The sequence below is a fragment of the Piliocolobus tephrosceles genome, unplaced genomic scaffold (assembly GCF_002776525.5).
Source record: "Piliocolobus tephrosceles isolate RC106 unplaced genomic scaffold, ASM277652v3 unscaffolded_36520, whole genome shotgun sequence".
Lineage (NCBI taxonomy): Eukaryota > Metazoa > Chordata > Mammalia > Primates > Cercopithecidae > Piliocolobus > Piliocolobus tephrosceles.
The window spans coordinates 10,669-28,822 of record NW_022320444.1 but is presented as its reverse complement, the minus strand read 5'-3'; the positions used below and the strand labels follow the sequence as shown (position 1 = coordinate 28,822).

Below are 18,154 nucleotides of genomic sequence, written 5' to 3'. Positions count from 1 at the left end.
CCTGCCTTGACCTCCCAAAGTGCTGGGATTACAGATATGAGCCACTGTGCCTGGCATACTTTTTAATAATAGCCATTCTGACTGGTGTGAGATGGTATCTCATTGTGGTTTTGATTTGCATTTCTCTAAAGATCAGTGATTTTGAGTTTTTTTTCATGTTCTTTGGCTGTGTGTATGTCTTCTTTTGAAAAGTGTCTGTTCATGTTCCTTTGCCCACTTTTTAATGGGGTTGAGTTTATTGCTTGTAAATTTAAGTTCCTTATATATGTTGGATATTAGAACTTTGTCAGATGCATGGTTTGCAAAATTTTTCTCCCGTTCTTTAGATTATGTGTTTACTCTAGTGATATTGTCTTTTGCTGTATAGAAGCTCTTAAGTTTAATTAGATCTCATTTGTCAATTTTTGCTTTTGTTGCGATTGCTTTTGGCATCTTTGTCATGAAATTTTTGCCAGTTCATGTGTCCAGAATGGTATTGCCTAGGTTGTCTTCCAGGGTTTGTATAGTTTTGGGTTTTACATTTAAGTCTTTAATCCATCTTGCGTTGATTTTCATAAATGGTGTGAGGAAGGGGTCCAGTTTTAATCTTCTTCATATGGCTAGCTAGTTATCCCAGCATCATTTATTGAATAGGGAGTTATTTTCCCATTCTTGTGTTTGTCAGCTTTGTCCTAGATCAGATGGTTGTAGGTTTGTGGCCTTTTTTCTGGACTCTCTATTCTGTTCCATTGGTGTGTGTATCTGTTTTTGTACCAGTACCATGCTGTTTTGGTTACTGTAGCCCTGTGTAGTATAATTTGAAGCTGGGTAATATGGTGCCTCCAGCTTTGTTCTTTTTGCTTAGGATTGCCTTGGCTATTTGGGCTTGTTTTTGGGTCCGTATGAATTTTAAAATAGTTTGTTCTAATTCTGTGAAGAATGTCATTGGTAGTTTGGTAGGAATGGCATTGAATCTGTAAATTGGTTTGGGCAGTATGGCCATTTTAATGATATTGATTCTTTCTATCCATAAGAATTGAATGATTTCCAATTTGTTTATATCATCTCTGATTTTTTTAGAGCAGTGTCTTGAACTCCTAGCCTCAAGTGATCCTCCTGCCTCAGCTTTCTGAGTTGCTGGGATTACAGGTATGAGCCACTGCTCCTGGCAATATATTTCAATTTCATGGCAAAATAGCAGAAGTGAACATAAAACACAGGTGAGGGTAGGGAAGAGTCTAACTTTTCTGGTAAGATCAGGCAGCATTGAGTTACAAGGAAAAGGAGAAGGAACCCTGGACACATTGATAAGGCGTCCTCTTTTCCTTGCTATTAACTGAAGCATGCTCTTGATGGGGAGGAAGCTGCTGGTACTGCTGCCATGTTTGGTGTTTGGAGAAGTTAATATGTTTTGTTATTTGTTAAAAGCTTACTGAGTACCAGGTATATGCTGAATGCTTAGCATACGTTATTTTGTTTAATCTTGGCCACAATGGGCCCTGACAGTGATAGCTATGTCTGAAATAGGTGCTATTATCCCCATTTTACACCTGATGAAGCTGGAGCTCAGAGAGGCAAAGTAACTTTTTCAAGGTCACACGGCTAAAACAAAAGGTAGTGAATGGTTTAAATTCACTTTGGCACATTCATTCAATCAGCCAATCCTCAGGTACTCACTGAGCATGTTGTATCAGCCATTATTTTTAGTTGCAAGCAGCAGAACCCAACTCTGGCTGAGTTTAGCAGAAGATGAATTTATTAAAGGGATCCTGGGCTGCTCACGGAAATGCCAGGGGAGCTGCAGAGCTATGTGTGAAAGCTTCCCAGCCTGGACAATGGTCAGAACCTGGCTGCTTCTGCTGCCACTTCTTTGGCGGTGCCCTGGATGCTTCAGCTTGCAATGCTTACCCACTGGGACTGGATGCTGGGTGCTGCTGAAAACTCTACCTCCTCTGTGATCTTGCTGTGGCCACCACTGTCCCCACAGGCTCCAGGGTCCCTGCTTCCTGGCATTACTGCCTCTGGATTCAAAGCCTGGGCCTCTGATGAATGGAACGTGTGTGCATGTGAAACTGCCTTTGCAAAGATGATGACCGTAAGGGAAGTCTAGCATGGTGACTCCATCTTGCCTCTACCCTCACAGGCTGGCTGTCCTCAATCATTCCTGGGCATAGGCCAAGCTAACCATGGGAGGAATTTAGTTTACAGTTTAACTCTGAAGGAAAGATGATACTAGTCGCTCCCTAAAACGAACCCTCTCCTTGCTCAGGGACCTGCCTTTGTAAAACAAATGAAAGGCCACAAGATTAAGGATTATGGGAGGGGCTTAAATTTTGCTAAGATGTGGGTGTAGCTAACCCATGACCAGCCATTGACCCCTAGCTTGCCTTTCTATAATCCCTTACTGCTCAGGAGTCATGCGGCCAGAGGTCACAAGATCTGTGACTTCCCCAATTGCTCCTATAGATAACATCACTATTGTAAAACCAAATATTGGTCTTTTGAGATGTTTTTCAGACTTTTGCATTCTGAAATGATTCATGACTCAACTAGTCCTGTGGCCCTCACCTAGAGGTGGACTTAGTGCACAAGGTCTGTTTTCTCCACTTGTATCATTTTATCTGCAATGAATCAGTAGCACCCATTTTCTGCTCCTACTGCCCACCAAATTATCCCTAAGAACCCTAGCCTCTGAGTTCTTGGGGAAACTGATCTGATTAATAAACTGCCATCCTTTCACCTGGCTAGCTCTGCGTTGTTAAACTCTTTCTCTACTGCAATACCATGGTCTCAGTGAACTGGTTTTGTCTATGCAGCAGGCAGGAAGAACCCTTCAGGTGATTACAAATTAGCCTGCTCCAGAGCTGCTGAGGAGGGGGGTGACACCCTTCTTGTGCCTGCATCTTCTTTCTTGGGAGGTCAGCTCTGTTCCCAAGTCTGATATGATGGGGAACTCCTCAAATATGGCCAAGCGGTTTGAATGCGGGGCAGCCAGGGGAGCCACAGATGGTTGCATGCACATCTGTGGTCTGCATGATGCTGCTAGACATGGTGGACAATACCAAGATGAATCAGACCCAGCACCTGCCTTCCGAGACCTTATGGGCTCATGATTCTCTTCCTTTTAACATGTATATTTATTAGGTACCATAGTGTACAAAGCTTGTTTGCTCAAATTATTTCATTAGGTCCACCTGATAGTCATGTAGAGTGGGCAAGACTGATATGATTTGTTTTATATTTGAAGAAACTAGGTCTGTCAATAGTGAGCCAGGTTAAAAAAAAAAAAAAAGAAATCAGGAAGTTAGGTGATGAGCCTAAGGCCTTACCTCTGGTGAGGAGCAGAGCTAGGACATGAGCCTGTCTTCTGGCTCCAGGCTCAGTGCTGAGCCAACTAAAGGGGCATAAAGGGGAGCTGAGATCAGGGAAGGCTCTGTGGAGTGGCACTGCCCCTCATTCCCTTGTCTGCAATTCTAAAATCCAAAGGACTCTGAAAACAAATTCTCTCTCTCTTTTTTTTTTTTTTGTAATGGGATCTCATTCTGTTGCCCGGGCTGGAGTGCAATGGTGCCCCCTGCAGCCTCGACCTCCCTGACACAAGTGATCCTCGTGCCTCAGCCTCTTGAGTAGCTGGGACTACAGGTGTGTGTCACAACACCTGGCTATCGTTTTTTGTTTGTTTCCAAGTTTGGGACTAAAACTCAATTTGGCAGCAAAACCTGACCGGAACTGATGTAATTTGTAATCTTTAGTTATCCACTTACCATAAGATCAATCTGTTTAGCTGCAGAAATCTTAATGTTTGTTAATAGGGGGTTATCCTGGTCCATAAAGGGAGGGAGAGGAGGAGGTATTACCTAATACTGGGTCCATGGACTACATAGCTTTAAAAAAATCTATAAAATTTCGAAATACAGCTGGCTCCGAGGGTTATGGATAAGGGACTCTGGGTTGGATCTGAAAAGGGGCTCAGTTGGGGGGTGGAATTTCGATGTTTGGAAGGGATGTGGAGGGATGTTATGAAGAGGCAGCCTCACGCCATACCGCCTTGGGTCTCGGTGTAAGTCGTTATCAACCATTACATTTGCTTTAAAGCAGAGATGACTTGCATTTCTGATAACTACTTTCCCTTAATTCATGATTCACACACATTTGGAGGGCTGGGCTTTCTGGGTTTGGTTTTTTCCCCTGGTACCAATCCCCGCCTTTTCCCACAAATCACCTGACTTCCCTGAAAACTCAGAAACACGCCCTTTGGCTGAAAAATAGCATTAAGCAATCGGTGAAATTCCCTATTCCTCCTTTCCCGCTTGGAGCCCTGGATAGAGGCCTCTCAGGCCTGGGAGGAGGATGCTATCCTTGTTTCAAAAGCAGAGGGAGCTCCAAGATCAAGGCTGAGTTACTCTTTCCCTATGTCATGGTCTCCCAGCCCCCTCTGTTTAGATCAGGGAATTTCAGACATGCACACTCTTATGAACAGAACCCGGACAGGGAGGCTGACCGGAGGTTCCTGCAGAGGGAGCGTCAAGGCCCTGTGCTGCTGTCCCTGGGGGCCGGAGGGGTTGCCCAGCATGCCCACTGGCAGGAGACAGGGGACTGACCCACTTGCTCCTACCAGCTTCTGAAGGTAAAATCCTTACAAACGAGGAGCAGAGCTTTGATGCAGGAAGAAAGAAAGGCAGAAAACGTCATGTAGGAGGGCTTGGGGCAATGATAGAGGGTGACAAAGGCAGAATTAAAAAAAGGCAGAATATAGACAACCTATTTTTCCTAAGCTCACCCCATCCACCCCTACTTCACCCTTTTACCTACCACTGTTTTCAGGGTTAAAGCAATTTTAGCAAGACTTTACTAGGAACTGTGGGGAGAGAGCTTATATTTTCAGTAAGTTGGCAGGGGAGCAGGGGTGGCAGCAGGGACAAAGCCCAAAGAAACTCTGGAAAACGAATGGAGGAAGTTTTTACGTTCCTTGTCATTTGGCTGTCCCTTTTCTCCTTCCTCACGCAACCCTGCCTCAGCAGGGCAGCACTTCCGTCCCAGACTGCTTGTTCCAAGGCCCCTGACTTCCCCTAGTGAAAGAAGCTCCTGCCTCCGTCCGTGGGCGTTGGGAGCATCAACGCAGATGCACGCAATGATAAACAGCAGACAGGGCTGCTTGAGGAGATAAGGAGATCATGGTTAAAGAAGAGGGGCTGTCCTAGATGCATGGTCATGATGCACGAAGACTGCTGAAAACCCGAGTGGAAAGGGGAGCATTGTTCTTGAGGGCAGGAGAGAGACTGATACCGTCGGGGTGGGGCTGGTGGAGGACAACAGAGGAAGAAGAAAACTGGGAGAAAGTACTCGATTCCTTTGGAGAAAAATTAGGAGAAAGTCCAGAGAGGCAAGGAGGGAAGGATACAATTTAGTTATAGTCTAGAAAGTTAGTTGAGGTTGAACTAGGGAGGGTGTGAGGGGCCTGGTGACGTGCGGCGATGTTGGTGATATGGCTCTGTTTAATCTGTGTGTTATCCCTTTGAAGGTGACACTGAGCCCCAGGTGACGCCGCACCACCAAAGAAGGTGCCTGTGTTTGTCAGACAAATACAGCCAGGCCTACCACCCCTTAGGCTCCAAAGTCCCGAGGTCCAGAAAGCCAGGACCAAGAGACAGGCAGCTCACCAGGGCGGACGAATCGCCAGAGATGTGGTAAGTCATCAAGGATCTCCAGAGGTTACACAGACTCTATTCCCTTCATCTTCTCAAGAAAAGTGCTCATGGGCCAGGCATGATGGCTCACACCTATAATCCCAGCACTTTAGGAGACCGAGGCAGGAGCATTGCTTGAGCCCAGGACTTTGAGACCAGCCTGGGCAATATAAGGAGACACTGTCTCTATTAAAAAAAAAAAAAAAAAAAAAATGAGCCCAGTGTGGTGCGTGTCATCTGTGGTCCCAGCTACTCAAAAGGCTGAGGTAGTAAATACACTTGAGTGCCCGGAGGTCAAGGCTGCAGTGAGCTGAGATCGCACCACTGCACTCCAGCCTGGGCGACAGAGTGAGACCCTGTCTGAAAAAAAAATAAAAGGTGGGGGGCTCCTATCTGAAGCCTGGGTTTTGGTTTGACCTGGGCCTTTTCTTTATTCCGACCTAAGATTCTCCCCTATGGCCGACCGACTGACTACCTCTATCTTCTTCCCCCTTTCTTCTGCCTCTGAGAAATAGTGCTTTCTGTCCTAGGCTGCTAGTGCCTGGGTCACCCGCCAATCTATGCCTCTTTTTTTTCAGGTGCATTATCCTGTTTTCCCTTTTGGCATGGGTTTATGCTGAGCCTACCATGTATGGGGAGATCCTGTCCCCTAACTATCCTCAGGCATACCCCAGTGAGGTAGAGAAATCTTGGGACATAGAAGTTCCTGAAGGGTATGGGATTCACCTGTACTTCACCCATCTGGACATAGAGCTGTCAGAGAACTGTGCATATGACTCAGTGCAGGTATGTTATAAGCACAAAAAGAATAGAGAGAGAAGACCAGGGCTGAGGTCGTAGAATAAGGATGTGGGAGGGAGAGCCACCTGTACTCACAGTGAACTGAAGTCAAGTCCTAGGGGCATAAGTGTTCTACTCTCTCTGTCCCTTCTCTTACCTCCATACCAAAATATTACCTTTTCCTAGCTTTTGTTGTTGACTCTTCTCTTAGATAATGTCAGGAGACATTGAAGAAGGGAGGCTCTGTGGACAGAGGACCAGTAACAATCCCCACTCTCCAATTGTGGAAGAGTTCCAAGTCCCATATAACAAACTCCAGGTGATCTTTAAGTCAGACTTTTCCAATGAAGAGCGTTTTACGGGATTTGCTGCATACTATGTTGCCACAGGTAAGGCTTACCCTTCTGCATGTGCCTTATTGACCCAGCTAAAAGATTAGAAGTGAGAAATCCACTGAGCAACACATTGAATGGGGATTCTGTTTGTAATTCATACAAAAAGTGTTGACTTGGCCTGGGTCCCTCCATAAATCACTTTTGTGAAATTCAAATGCATGATCATATGTTAGTGGTGATGATGATAATGGTAATAACACATATTACATAATACGCAGTAATTTATTGAGAGCCACTGTAAACTGGGTATGTGTCGGGGATTTTTCCTATTTTAACACAATCATCACTTTTAACCCTTCAAGATAGGTGTTATTTGCTCCATATAAAGATGAAGAAAATAAAGACTAGGAAAGTTAATAACTTGCCAAGAATCACACGAGGAATGTGTAGTATTTAAACCCATTCAATATATGGCATTCAAACCTTCAAATTCTGGGTACTTCTGTATCCCTCTCCAGGTTAAAATGAAGCTAGGACATCTCATAAAGCCAAACTATTGTTTAGATTTGATAGAAGGACCAACATCATATAAAGCAATGAATGTACTGATTCCTCCTTGCAGAAGGCATTATCATGATGTTTATCTTGCAGAGTGTCATCCCTGGAGCTGAAATGCTCCGTACATGGGAAAAGTCAAGGATCTCTGACATTAAGAGCTCCCTAGGCTGGATGTGGTGGCTCACACCTATAATCCCAGCACTTTGGGAGGCTGAGGCGGGTGGATCACTGGAGGCCAGGAGTTAAAGACCAGCCTCACCAACATGGTGAAATCCTGTATCTGCTAAAAATACAAAATATTAACCAGGTGTTGTGGTGCGTGCTTGTGTTCCCAGCTCCTCAGGAGGTAGAGGCATGAGACTTGCTTGAACCCAGGAGGTGGAGGTTGCAGTGAGCCAAGATTACCCCACTGCACTCCAGCCTGGGTGAGAGAGTGAGGCTCTGTCACATACACACACGCACACACACGCACACACGCACACACGAGCTCCCATATAGCTGTGTAGTGGTAGGGTTCAACCCTGGAATCATATGTCAGGAGAGTAATATAGAATAAACCAGCCTGACATGCGATCCCTAGAGGGATCTTTAAGCAACAGGCCTTTCCTACTTTTTCTTACCCTTAGGTTTTGGGTTTAACCTCATTCTGCCTTCTTGGTGTTTGTTCTTGACCTCAGCCTCTCTCTACTCTTTGTAGACATAAATGAATGCACAGATTTTGTAGATGCCCCTTGTAGCCACTTCTGCAACAATTTCATTGGTGGTTACTTCTGCTCCTGCCCCCCGGAGTATTTCCTCCATGATGACATGAAGAATTGTGGAGGTGAGCTTGGTATCAAGAGGGTTGCATGTTCCCTGGGATTTGGAATGACTGGGGCCTCAGAAAGGGCTTTGTCCACCCTTCCAACTTCGATTAGGCCCAGCCTTCATTTGGCATTTCTTCTTTTTTATTTTAAAATTTATTTATTTGTTTGTTTATTTATTATTTTAAAGAATTTCAGTAGTTTTGGGGGTACTGGTGGTTCTTGGTTACATAGATGAGTTCTTTAGCGGTCAATTCTGAGATTTTATTGCACCTGTTACCTGAGCAGTGTACACTATACCCAATGTGCAGTTTTCTCGACCCCCTTCCAACCTCCTCCCACACTGAGTCCACAGAGTCCATTATATCACTCACTACTGGCATCTATTCTTAGTTACTCATAAGCTGAGATGAAGCCACAAGAAGGGAGGAAGATAAGACTACAGGGTAAAGTTAGTTAATTGGAAAGAGAGATAGATGCCTGTAAAGAGTCTACTGGGGGCTGTTCACAACAAGAAAAGGCTCCATCCTAAGCAAAGTGATGGAAACCTAATAGGGCTTGGGTGTTCCTGCTGATACGTACTGCATGTGTAATTGCTGCATCCCTCCAGTTAGGGCAGGGATCTCAGGTTAGTTTGAATGGAGGACTGTCAGTTTCTGAGAGAAGGAATCATAGAATAGTACAGGAATTCCTTTGCTTGACACTGTATTTGATTCTCCCTTTCACTTTTTCTCTCTTAGTTAATTGCAGTGGGGATGTATTCACTGCACTGATTGGGGAGATTGCAAGTCCCAATTATCCCAAACCGTATCCAGAGAACTCAAGGTGTGAATACCAGATCCGGCTGGAGGAAGGGTTCCAAGTGGTGGTGACTGTGCGGAGAGAAGATTTTGATGTGGAACCAGCTGACTCAGAGGGAAACTGCCTTGACAGTTTAGTTGTGCGTGACAGTTGATTAATACCCCTACCCTCAACTTACACAAAAAGATGTCTCCCTGAAAACAAAGAAAAAATTTTTTTGAGACAGGTTCTTGCTCTATTTTTCAAGCGGGAGTGCAGTGGTGCAATCACGGCTCACTGTAACCTTGGCCTCTTGGACTCAAGCAAGCCTCCCACCTCAGCCTCCTGAGTAGCTAGGCCCACAGGCATGAGCCACCATACCCAGCTAATATTTTTATTGTTATTTATTTATTTATTTATTTATTTATTTTTTTACAGAGATGGGCTTTTGCTATGTTGCTCAGTTTGGCCTGTAACTCCCGACCTCAAGCAATGCTCCCACCTCAGCCTCCCAAAGTGCTGGGATTATAGGCGTGAGCCACTGCACTCAGCCTGAAGATAAAATTATCTTTTCTCCTGACCCTTATTTTGCTGCTTCTTATTTTATGTGACATTTCATGCCTCTGTTATTTTTATCTTCCACCCCTGAATTTTATCTCTTTCCTTTAGTTCTTTCCCTCTTCTGATTTCATCATTTCGTTCAGTTTGTTGCAGGAGATCAGCAATTTGGTCCTTACTGCGGTCATGGATTCCCTGGGCCACTAAATATTGAAACCAAGAGTAATGCTCTTGATATCATCTTCCAAACTGATCTAACAGGGCAAAACAAGGGCTGGAAACTTCGCTACCATGGAGATCGTGAGTAACCTAGAAGTGCCTCTTTGGTTGGTGATACCAAAGTCCCCAAACAATGTGGGATCAAAGCAGGTAGATGATCCAGGCACAATGGAAGCACCTGTGATCTCAGCTACCAGGAGAGGCTGAGGTAGGAGGATCCCTTAATCCCAGGAAGTAGGAGTCTGAGTCCACTCTGGGCAACAGAGCAAAATCTTGTCTCTAAAACAAAACAAAAACAAAGCAACAATAATTCAAAAAACAGATAGATTGTTGTTCTGATAGTATCCTGAGATACTTCACTTCCTCAGGAAAATCTAAACCAGTCAATGGTTGCTAGGAATGCCTCAACCCCTAGTAATCTTTTAACTAGACCTGAGAGTGCAGACAGTTTGGGGGTGGTTAGTTGGTAATGCCATATGATTTTAGACATCTGCTGTATTGGAATGTTAAGCATCAGGAATGAGGACAACTGGATGATTTTAGAAAGTGTGAGAATGATGTAAATAGAATGAGAGTCTTCAACTATTTAGTAATGTTTTTTTCTTGCCCCAACTTCTGTTCTTTCAAGCAATCCCCTGTCCTAAAGAAGAAACTCCCACTTCTGTTTGGGAGCCTGCGAAGGCAAAATATGTGTTTAGAGATGTGGTGCGGATAACCTGTCTGGATGGGTTTGAAGTTGTGCAGGTAAAGTACCATCCTGGCTTCTCCCCAATCCCTGGCCCCAGATCAGGATGAGTGTACTGAAATTGTCCAGTTGTTTACCAACGTAAGTGTGTGATCAAGGTATAATGCCTTTCCCATAAACACGACCGCTTAAGATCTGTAGTTCTCCCTTGTGAGTCACAGAGCTCCCTCGCCAGCTTGGCATTCTCTCTCTGCCTTCAGTCTTCTTGGGGAAGGGGGTTGACACGTTGGGGCAAAGCTATCTGTCAGCCTCATCTCCTGGGTGCTTTGGGTCAGTCTGCTGAGATGTTCCCAAGCTTCTTGTGGTGAGGACTCCTCATTGATCCAAGGCCAGAGATCAATTCCAGTTTTGATTTTGGTTTCCCATATCTCTCTTCAGAAATAAGTGGTGATGTTTATTATTCTCCAGGGACGTGTTGGTGCAACATTTTTCTATTCGACTTGTCAAAGCAATGGAAAGTGGAGTAATTCCAAACTGAAATGTCAACGTACGTGTCTCTTCAAAGTGGAAGTCTTTCTTTTTCTCTCAGAGAGAATGGAAAGATCAGCACATCCAAATTCAGATGCATGGTTTCCTCTTAGGCATGTGAGGGAGTGGGTTGGGTTTTTTAAGGGAAGCCAGTCATGGAGGCTTTTCTAGTTCAGCCCCCGAATCTGTTCCCAGGCCAACTAGATCGGCAAGTTTCTTTCCAAGAAAGGGGCCATGGGATAGGTCGAGTTAATAGCCCCACGTGGGTGCATTTGTGGCTTCCAGTGGGCCTTCACCAATCGCTGAGAACCAGGCTCTTCACTACAGCTTTCACAGGGCCATCTGAGTTAGCATCTCAGTGGGCCAGAGAGCTGAGAGATGCCAGTTGGGGAGGATGGCCACAGAGAGGCTGGTGTGGGGAGGTTCATCCCAGGTGTGCCTGTGGATATGGGGTGGGGAAGCAGTGAGGGTGAAACTGGCCCCTTGACTCTTCCTTGGAGGACGTGGCTGTCCTGACTGTCGCTCTCCTTCCTTCGTCTGGTAGCTGTGGACTGTGGCATTCCTGAATCCATTGAGAATGGTAAAGTTGAAGACCCAGAGAGCACTTTGTTTGGTTCTGTCACCCGCTACACTTGTGAGGAGCCGTATTACTACATGGAAAATGGAGGAAATGGTAGGTTTCTCCTACTGGAGAAGAGAGAGAGTGAGAAGGTGTTGGAGGGTAAATAGCATAATCTGTCTGTGCCAGAGAGAGTTTGGAGACAAATGAAGGTGATAGGGCAGACATTGTTCATCCCCTTGGCTGCTTCATCCAAAGATACACTTTTCATATAGAGCAGGGCACGCTCAGGGCAGCACCAGTCACAGGGCATCATAGAGGTCACCAGCTCAGCTTCACAGCTGCCGCAGGAATTCCCCTGTAACATCCATTCCATGGGATTACCCACCTTTGGACCAGTTATTTCATGTACAGCCCACAGGAGCAATGCCTTCCGCTTCAAGCCAGCAAGCTACACTGACTGGCTTTCTTGATGTGGAGGCTTTGGTTGTGCTAGATGAAGGGCTGGATGAGACACTATACATTCTCTGCATTGCTTCGTATTTTCTTTTCCCACTTTCCCAATGCCTTCTTTCCTTCTGCTTTGGAGATGTTCCCTTTGTCTCCCCTGGCGGGCTAGAGGCCTGAGGGATTGGAGGAAGATATTTTTTTCTGGCTTATTTAATCTGATTTACTACTTGAATCCCAGAGGAGCTGAGGCTCTGAAAGAATGGGGCAGGCTGTGGGAGAATGGAAGAGGGAGGGAAGATGTGGTGGTGAGTGTGGCCTGTGTTCTCTGTGCTATTCCAGGGCAGTATCACTGTGCTAGTAATGGGAGCTGGGTGAATGAGGCGCTGAGCCCAGAGCTGCCGAAATGTGTTCCAGGTAAGGAGGGCCGAGGCTTGGGGAGAGATGATAGGCATGGGTGAATGGGAGTCACCTTCTGAAAGCAGCTGTAACCCTCTTGGGAAAGGACTGAACAGTGGCCTGCCAGAGTCCAGCTCAGTGAGGTGGCAGTAGCACTGTGCCGTGGGCTGCTGGGGCCGTGGGGAACCTCCTCAGCTACACTGAAGCCAGGCCGACTGCAAGGAAATATAAGCGTCAGCCAGCGACAGTTGGTGTCTGGTAATGTAGCTGCAACGGGAAGATACAGAACTGCTAAAAACAGGGCCTGAAAACTGAGAGTGAGTAATCAACATTCAAAAACAAGACTAGTTAAATAACCTAGTTATTATATTAAACATTTATATGGCAGCAAGATATCGAGGAATTCAAGGAACGAGGAAGATCAGAGTTGGGTAGCAGAAGGCTGGGGCAAATCCAGTAGGATAAAGACCATCCTGGTTGTTACTGAGAACTAAAGACCAAGCTTATTTGTTGTGTTTATTATCTCATTCACTTCCTTGTAACAGCCCTGTGAGCTAGGTGTCATTAGTCTTACTTGACCGGTCAATGGGTGGGTGCAAGTTCGCAGAGTTAGCAAGCTGCGAAGGCAGGCTTTGAGCCCAGGTCTGTCTAAGTCCAAAGCCTGTTGTGCTCAACTTGGAGTCCCTCCAGGCTGTCTAGCAAGGGATTTAGGTAAGCAGCTTCACTTGAATTCCGTTATTAGTATAACTGAATGGTAATGGCACCAGTCACTGGGAGTGACAGGTCAAGGCCAAAGAAGGGACCCCTCTCTACTTCCTAGGCTGACCTGTGGTTTACTAGGAGGGACTCAGTTGCAACTAGGACTCCAGTAAAGAAGGCGATTAAAGTTTGATCTGGGCATCTGAAGAAGGCAGAAAGCTTCCCTCCTCCACCAACTGTGTGAGAAAAGGGTTTCCAGCACTGGCTCTTGGTTGGGCACTGGCCTCACATGCCGAGTTGGGAAGTGGAAGGGGGACCCCTGCCCCCAGAGGGGCTGTGAGTCACACTGTGAATAGCGTGAGGCACTAGTGCATCTGGACTCAATGATTCACATACTGTCTCTGGTTAACTGAGCTCTCCCATGAGCCTGCTATGACATTAGCAAAGTGGGGTGTTTAGGTAAGACCAGGGTGGGTCAGGTATTGAGCTTGTTGACCAAATAGGATTAACCATTTCGTACTAGAGAACCCTGCAACCTAGCAAGTAAAATTATTTGAGTGGTTGGAGGATTTGCAGGAAGCCAGTATCATTTCTTGCTCCTTCCCTGTGTTTTTTTTTTTTTTTTTTTTTTTTTTACTTCCTAGTCTGTGGAGTCCCCAGAGAACCCTTTGAAGGAAAACAGAGGATAATTGGCGGATCCGATGCAGATATTAAAAACTTCCCCTGGCAAGTCTTCTTTGACAACCCGTGGGCTGGTGGAGCGCTCATTGATGAGTACTGGGTGCTGACGGCAGCTCATGTTGTGGAGGGAAACCAGGAGCCAACAATGTATGTTGGGTCCACCTCAGTGCAGACCTCACGGCTGGCAAAGTCCAAGATGCTCATTCCTGAGCGTGTGTTTATTCATCCGGGATGGAAGCTGCTGGAAGTCCCAGAAGCACGAACAAATTTTGATAATGACATTGCACTGGTGCAGCTGAAAGACCCAGTGAAAATGGGACCCACCGTCGCCCCCATCTGCCTACCAGGCACCTCTTCCGACTACAACCTCATGGATGGGGACCTGGGACTGATCTCAGGCTGGGGCCGAACAGAGAAAAGAGATCGCGCTCTTCGCCTCAAAGCGGCAACGTTACCTGTAGCTCCTTTAAGAAAGTGCAGAGAAGTGAAAGTGGAAAAACCCAAAGCAGATGCAGGGGCCTATGTTTTCACTCCTAACATGATCTGTGCTGGAGGAGAGAAGGGCATGGATAGCTGTAAAGGGGACAGTGGTGGGGCCTTTGCTGTACAGGATCCCAATGACAAGACCAAATTCTACGTAGCTGGCCTGGTGTCCTGGGGACCCCAGTGTGGGACCTATGGGCTCTACACACGGGTACAGAACTATGTTGACTGGATAAAGAAGACTATGCAGGAAAATAGCACCCCTAGTAAGGATTAATCCAGATACATCCCACCAGCCTCTCCAAGAGGCGTGACCAATGCATTGCTTTCTATTCCTTATGATATTCTCATTATTTCATCATGACTAAAGGAAGACACGAGCGAATGATTTAGATAGAACTTGATTGTTGAGATGCCTGGCTGGAAGTAGACAGGTAGAGTTTGATCATAGAATTGTGCTGGTCATACATTTTTAGTCTGACTCCTTGGGGTCCTTTCCCCTGAGTACCTATTGTAGATAACACTATGGGTGGGGCACTCCTATCTTGCACTATTCCACAGGGATACCTTAATTCTTTGTTTCCTCTTTACCTGTTCAAAATTCCATTTACTTGATCATTCTCAGTATCCACTGTCTATGTACAATAAAGTATGTTTATAAGCAAATTTTGGCTGACTTACCTAATTCCACACCAAATCCTCAGAATTACATAGAAGGGAAGTGGGGTGAGAAAGCTGTTATATCCCTGAAATTGGGCATCTAGCAATTTATATTTAATTTAATTATCACAAAAACAGATAATTCAGCTTTTCTTCTCTCTTCCAAATGAGATTTACTGAATATTGTGGATTAGTATGAAGATCGCCAGTGTTAGGCATCATATTCTGCTTTTGAAACTCATTAATATTTACCTAGCCAAAAAAAAAAAAAAAGAAGAAGAAAAGAAAAATAAGAAAAAAAAAAAAAAAAGAAACTCATTAAATCTCATCGGGTGCATGGCTCACACCTGTGATCCCAACACTTTGGGAGGCTGGGGTGGGAGGATCACTTGAGCCCAGGAGTCCAAGACCAGTGTGAGCAACATAGGGAGACCCTGTGTCTACAAAAATAAAAAATAAAAATTAGCTAGGCATGGTGGTGCTTGCCTTAGTCCCAGCTACTCAGGAGGCTGAGGTGGGAAGATCACTTGAGCCCAGGAGGTCAAGGCTGCAGTGAGCTGTGATCATGCCACTCTACTCCAGCCTGGGCAACCAGAGTGAGACACTGTCTCGAACAAAACAAAACAAAAAAACCCCAACTTATTCAGAAGTCCATGTACAATAGTTTGAGTTGGCTGTTTAAGATCTTTAAGTATAAATTGTTTCAATATGTCAACTGAAAGTTAATTTTCCTTTAATACTCACTTGTATCATGCAATATTAGCACAACAAAAAAGAAAATCTATAGAAATTGAGCATGCTCTTGTCTGCTTTCCTGGTGGTTTTGATCAATTTGTGACAATGTTTTCATTAGACTGAACTCTGTACCAAGATGACATAGCAGAAAATCTCAGTGAGGATGGACCCCTAAACTCTCCCTTCTATTTTCTATGGGAAGGAAAAGAAAATATTCCTCCTCCCAAAGAATGATTAGTGATGAGAAATGACTACAGAATAGACTTAGCATTTTACAAACTGAGGACAGGAGAACTTTCTCAGGATGGCGGTTGCCCTAACAGGGTGTCTTAGGAAAGCAGAGGTCTGAGAAGAGCTGAGGGGGAGTCTGACCTGTTCGATGTGACACGTGGCTTTCAGGAGGGCAGTTTTTACCAGAAGCCAAAAAACGGTTTGTTTGGGCCCATCAAGAATGGACTTTGATATTCCATAGACCAAGAGGGCTAAATTCAAAAGCTGACCTTAGACCAGAGGGTAAACACGATGTGGTAACCAGAGGAACTCTAATTGAAGGGCCTGAAGAATTGAAGGGAATTACAACCGGGAGCCTCTGGGAGGATTATATCGTCAACCAAGCAGCATAAAGTCACTGTGTCACCCCTGAACTGTATGCCTTGTAGCCGCCTCCTCACACTTCCTGTCATTGCGGGGGCAATGGAATTGACAGTGTGGCCTGGGCGAGAGTGTTTCGGTGACAGGAGGATTCTTCTAGAGATAAAAAGGCATTGGAGAAATATTAAGATTTAGAAACATGATCTGTGATAGAGAGATTTTTCTTCTTTTTTTATACTTGGGGTAACAGCAAAACATTAACCTGGAATCTGACAAGTAACAGAAAAAGGAAGTTCACCCCTCTCAGAGAATCACCAGTCTATTTGGGTTCTGCCCTTGCCGATGGGCTGAGGTATTGGTGAAGAATTTCCCTCTTTGCTGCCGCCTTGTACAGCATGACCGGTATGGGTTTTGCATCATTGACTGTGCTGCAAGGTCATTTCTCTGGGTGAATGGCAGGGAGAAGAGCTAAATGAATCATCATCAGAGACTTCAGAGCTGGGAAGAGCTCGTCACCAGGTCCTAGAGAGGCTAGAAAGTCATTCATTATGTTTAAAGGGTATCCATCATAGTACCTTGCAAGTCACTTGGGAATGTATGTCCGCTTCTTCTGAAACTCAGGAAAATAGTTTTTTTTTTGGTGGTGCAACAGAGACTTACTCTTGTTGCCCAGGCTGGAGTGCAATTCCACTCCAGGAGGATCGGTTCACCGCATCCTCCGCCTCCCAGGTTCAAGCGATTCTCCTGCCTCAGCCTCCCAAGTAGCTGGGATTACAGGCATGTGCCACCACGCCCAGCTAATCTTTCACCGTGTTGGCCAGGCTGATCTCAAACTCCTGAACTCAGGTGATCCGCCCGCCTTGGCCTCCCAAAGTGCTGGGATTATAGGCGTGAGCCACCGCTCCCGGCGAAAATAGTTAGGTTTTTAAAGAAGGTGAATTGTCACTTTTCTTTGGTCAGAAGAAAATGGACTGGCGGGTCAGCAGCTCATGCCAGGGAGGAAAGACAATGTCCAGTGGTCAAGGGGACTTGAAGCAAAGGAACTTACTTGGAACTGGACCAGCCCAGAAAGGGCTAGAAGGGATCCTGGGACTCTAAAGTTTCCTTTACAGTGACTGCTAGAATCAGAAAAATATACTGTGGAAATGTGACTTTTTTCCTGCATATTGGTTATTATTTTAAAAATTGAAAATATGAGGCCGGGTGTGGTGACTCACACCTGTAATCTCAGCACTTTGGGAGACCAAGATGGGTGGATCACCTGAGGTCAGGAGTTCAAGACCAGCCTAACCAACATGGTGAAACCCTGTATACTAAAAATACAAAAATTAGCCAGATGTGGCAACATGTGCCTGTAATCCCAGTTACTCGGGAGGCTGAGGCAGGAAAATCGCTTGAACCTGGGATTGCAGTGAGCCAAGATGGCACCACCGCACTCCAGCCTGGGCAACAGAGTGAGATTCCATCTCAGAGACACACACACACACACACACACACACACACACACACACACGACACAACTTTATTTAATCTTGATCAAATCCACAAACTCTGCCATGGTTATGAAAATAATGATTTAACAAAACTCCTTTTCTTTTGACATATTCACAAGAAGTTGCAAAGTTAGTACAGAGAGGTGCTGTTTCTCCTAATGGCTACATCTTAGGTAACTATAGTACAATATCTAAACCAGGAAACTTATGCTGGTACAATGTGCACGGGTAGTTTTGTGTTATTTTACTACATTGGAGAGTCATGTAAGCACCTCTGCAGTCAAGATATGAAACAATTCCGTCACTACAAAGATTTCTTTCTTGCCAAATTTTTGTAGTCCACCCTTTTCTTTTTTATTTTCTCTTACGATCATAAAAAGACACATTGGAAAGATCCAGCTTCTCTCAGTTGTCCTAAGAGGAAATTGATTTGGGGTACGTCCACCCTTGAACCAGAGAAAAGCAGAGACTGGACATACTGAGGGACATGAAGTT

The 18,154-nt window shown here is 45.3% G+C and overlaps 1 protein-coding gene across 3 annotated transcripts; it reads left to right on the top strand.

The window, feature by feature from the left end:
* Window positions 1-4,447: 4,447 nt before the first annotated feature.
* C1S (complement C1s) lies at window positions 4,448-14,846 on the top strand. 3 transcript variants are annotated; one of them, XM_023232356.3, is made up of 12 exons: window positions 4,448-4,606; window positions 5,588-5,666; window positions 6,245-6,452; window positions 6,658-6,835; window positions 8,037-8,162; window positions 8,883-9,082; window positions 9,627-9,780; window positions 10,328-10,443; window positions 10,853-10,931; window positions 11,457-11,585; window positions 12,261-12,335; window positions 13,661-14,846. In XM_023232356.3, exons 2-12 carry the CDS (start codon window positions 5,662-5,664, stop codon window positions 14,455-14,457), a joined length of 2,067 nt encoding a protein of 688 aa, XP_023088124.1. In that variant the 5' UTR covers window positions 4,448-4,606; window positions 5,588-5,661; the 3' UTR covers window positions 14,458-14,846. The 3 variants fall into 3 exon arrangements, with proteins under 3 accessions (XP_023088124.1, XP_023088123.1, XP_023088125.1); XM_023232355.3 differs by having other exon boundaries at window positions 5,501-5,666; XM_023232357.3 differs by lacking the exon at window positions 6,245-6,452 and having other exon boundaries at window positions 5,501-5,666.
* Window positions 14,847-18,154: the final 3,308 nt, after the last annotated feature.